Source organism: Silene latifolia, chromosome 1 (genome assembly GCF_048544455.1).
Source record: "Silene latifolia isolate original U9 population chromosome 1, ASM4854445v1, whole genome shotgun sequence".
NCBI classification, from domain to species: domain Eukaryota; kingdom Viridiplantae; phylum Streptophyta; class Magnoliopsida; order Caryophyllales; family Caryophyllaceae; genus Silene; species Silene latifolia.
The window spans coordinates 129,111,462-129,115,551 of record NC_133526.1 but is presented as its reverse complement, the minus strand read 5'-3'; the positions used below and the strand labels follow the sequence as shown (position 1 = coordinate 129,115,551).

Here is a 4,090-nt window from a genome sequence, read left to right as displayed (position 1 = left end):
ATGTGTAGTATGTGATTTGGTAGTCTCTATGTGTTGTATGATAGAAGGAGGGTTCATAGAAGAGGCTTTTTGACTCAGCAGTAGAGACCGTCTGATTGTGTGCATACCAGGTAGGATTTCCTACTCAGTATTAGTCCCATAATGGGATATTGGTTGATGTATTGTATTTGGTTGTTTGATATAATAATTGTATTGTGATTGTGGTTGTGGTTGTGATCGTTATTGATGGTTCGCGAGGCGTGGCTTGGCTGAGTGGGGTCACTTGCGGGAGTGGCTTCACGCCCTAGTTTCGCCTTCTGTGGAACCCGCCACAGAAGGGATGTGCACATTAATGGACAGGGTTATCGCTCACTATGTGGAGCGGGGATTTGGTGGGTACGGCTGCGGTCCCCCCTGCGCGGGCTGGCCCGGTGGACGATCGAGTATTGAGATGATGGGAATTGGTGGTTGTGTGTGTATGACAGTTAAGTTTGTCTGTTTATCTTATCGTTGTTGTTTATATTGATTGTGTGATTAGTACGACCGGTGTTGTTTTGTAAACTGCGGTGATCCATTCGGGGATGGTGAGCAGATATTGAGCGGTATTGAGTGAGAAATCTTTGGGATAGCTGGGATGGCCACGACATGATGATAGGAGTCTTCCGCGTAGCTTTTTAGTATTTATATTTGATTAGAAAGTCGAGTTTGAGATCATGTATCGTACTTTTGGTTTGGTTTTGAGGATTGTAACTATTCGCTAATTATTTATAATAAACGTTGTTTCTTCATTGTTGTTTGATTATCATTGCCTCGGGTAACCGAGATGGTAATGTCTTCATACCTGAGTGGTCCTGGTAAGGCACTTGGAGTATGGGGGTGTTACATGATGAGTTTGATGTTACTAGTTACACATATGCGAGCTTCCATAGTGAATTAAGATGACTTCCGCAGTTAGTCTGGTTTCACTCTTTGTCTCAATGGAAGAGTGGTAAGCTGGAAGAGTTCTATGCAAACCACCCTCGCAGTTTCTCTGTCTGAAGCCGAGTATATAGCAGCGACAAATGCAACAATGGAGATTATTTGTAAGGTTCACACCAATGCAAATGTTTTTTTTTTGTTGAAAGGTTAGCTTTCCTTTAAAACCAATAAACAAACTATTAAAAACTACCAACATATGGTACATTTTGAAGGAGATGGACGATTATAATTAGGAGCTAATCATAATTATCCATTCCTTATCATTAGAAGACATTAGATTTTGAAGCCAAAACATACATCTAATTTTCATCATGCTAACAATATCATGGACTACCCTATTTGGATGAGCTAGGGCTCCATCAACAAGGACTTTATTACGCTGAATCCAGACCATATAGTAGGCAGCCTGAATCCAAGCAATAGTTACCTTCTTTTTAATCTTCGACAAAGGCTTGCTATGAATCCAGGGCAAGATAGCAGTTGAGGGAAAATGAATAGAGAGTTTTACACTGATCATCCCAAGTATTTTCTTGATGTAATGGCACTGGTGAAAAAGATGGATATGAGTCTCAACATCCACACCACACACCAAACACACAGCATCCTGACTAATGCCCAGCTGAAACAACTTATCCTTCAGACGCATGGCCTCTCTTGCAATCAACCAATTAATAAAGGTATGCTTAGGCACACTCCAAGCATTCCAAGTATACTTGTACCAAGGAACCAGTGGATAATGAATCCTGATCAAATCATATCCACTGGATACATAATACCCAGCAGAACTAGTACTCCACACACTAGCATTGAAAACCAAAGGGAATCTGTTTTTGAGCTTGCAAATAGACTTCCAAATCCAAGCCACATCTGGTTTAGGGGAATAGGAAGACCAAGGAATACCCTTCATATAAATGTGGTTGACCCATCTGACCCAAAGAGCATCAAGCTTTGAATGAATCCACCCACCAATGCAAATGTTGCAAACTCATTTGACTAAATATACTCCACAACCTAAGTATGAGAGTTATATTAGGTCTATGGGAATTAAGCAAATGGAATTTTGGCATTAAAATTGTATTTAAGAAAATACAGTTATTATATTAAAACATGGTTGATGTTTAGAATGTTCATCTATAATATTAATTTCTTATACTTATTTAATTGTTGGTTTAGTATTAAATAAAATGTCCAGAAAGCGTGTGATTTCTCTATAGGATTATCAAAAGTGTTTTGATAAATGGAAAACTAGCGGTGAACAGAGATCACAGCTTAATTCTGTCCCTAGTCAGTATCACTAAATTGGACATAAGTGATACAACGAAAGACTTGCATGAGATTGTTTGATAGCGCAATTCCATGTGCTATGGGATCATGGGGATGTTCACTCAATCGCGTGGATATATTAGATATATTGCGACTTGACCAAACTAGATTCTAACGTAGAATCAAAATCTGTATTTAGTGGATTTCTTTGACATGAGTATAGCATTCCAACCATGATATAATTAGTTATGCATTGACACTGTTAAACGTCGCGCTGTAAAAGGAGGTAATAAAGGCAGTAGTCATGGTGACTAAGAATTGAGTGGGAGTTTTGATAATACAAGATTGGATAAGTCCTCCTATACAATAGGATTGGTGTCTAGGCCTCTTGATGAGCAAGAACTGAGAAAATGCATGGCCATGCTAGGATGGATTAAGAAGTTAATCCTTATTTAAGCAGTTCGAACTCAGAATCAAGGAATGTAATTTTCATGGAAGTTATAATGAACATTGGATGTTAATTATGTTATCAAAATTGACATTAAGATACTTAAGAAATTTTAGTATTACGATATTGTCTACGGACAAGTAGGAGATTGAAGGAATATGTCCTAAGACATTTCCGGCAATTACTAAATATAATATAGGATAATTTATAGAGATAATTATTATGTTATTTTAGTAAATCATAATTGCTTGCTAGAGAATAATTATAGTAATTAATCACAATAAGATTGGATTGATAAATAAAATAATATAATCCTATGAGGTAACACATATAAGCACAATCATGAAATATTAGTTCTATAAGGAAACAGATATGAGGCGTCGGTTTTAGGAAAGGAATAGGAGTTCTTTCCTTATTCTACCTAGACTCTATTATGGTATGTGATACTATATATAAAGGGTTCTAGGGTGATGGAAAATATGATGAAGTTTTTCCATAAGAAACCACAAGGGAGAAAACATATTGTTCTGCCTATATACCGTATGCCTCAAGCAGCCATAAAAGTAAGAGAGTGATATTGATCTTTCTCTTCCGTTCTAGCAGACGTTGGTTTCCAGGTTGTACTTGTGGACCGAGTAGAGGAGCAACAAGTGGGGCTCTCAGATCTCTTCTATAAGCTATTTGTGGAATTTATGCTTCAAGAGGTAAATACTCTTTTTGCCTTTTATTATGATTCATATTATCTTATGCATGTGATCCTAGGGTAGATCTTAGGAAATTGTTTCCTGAAATTCCGCTTTTGTATCTATATAATCCTACAGTATCCTCTCTCATTCCCCATCCAGATGTCATCTCTATGTCCATTCTTAAATAACTGCATAACAGAGAAGATTTTTTTCCAGGATCTCTACTGGAATTTTATACTCTGTCCAATGCTGCCCTTTCATATATACATGATTAACCCACTTAATCCAAAGATTTTCTTTTTAGAAGCTAACCACCAAACATACTTACGTAGTAATGCTTTATTCCAGGTTTTGCAATCTGTTAAGCCAAGTCCTCCTGCTTTCTTAGGTAAATAAATTGTGTCCCAGTTCACTTTTGGTACTTTGTTATAAGCCTCGTTGCCTCCCCAAAGATAATTCCTGCATATAGCCTGAATTTTATTCATAATTCCACTGGGCATTAAGAATATGCTGGCCCAGTATAAGTGGAGAGTTAACAGAACAGACTTAATTAGGGCAATCCTTTCTGCATACAGTTGTCTAGCCCCCCCAAGATCTGATTCTCATTACTATCCTATCAAGTAGCTGTTGTCTCTCATTCTTGCTAATTCTCCTTGCAGAAATAGGAACTCCCAAACATTTAAATAGAAGGATTCTTTTTGAAATCCTGACACTTGAAGAATTCCAGCCACTATAG

The 4,090-nt window shown here is 37.4% G+C and overlaps 1 protein-coding gene across 1 annotated transcript; it reads right to left on the bottom strand.

The window, feature by feature from the left end:
- Positions 1-1,186: 1,186 nt before the first annotated feature.
- Positions 1,187-1,864, bottom strand: LOC141655649 (uncharacterized). The gene has a single exon (XM_074462721.1). The coding sequence runs from the start codon at positions 1,862-1,864 to the stop codon at positions 1,187-1,189; it is 678 nt and encodes a 225-aa protein (XP_074318822.1).
- Between the last annotated feature and the right edge of the window lie 2,226 nt (positions 1,865-4,090).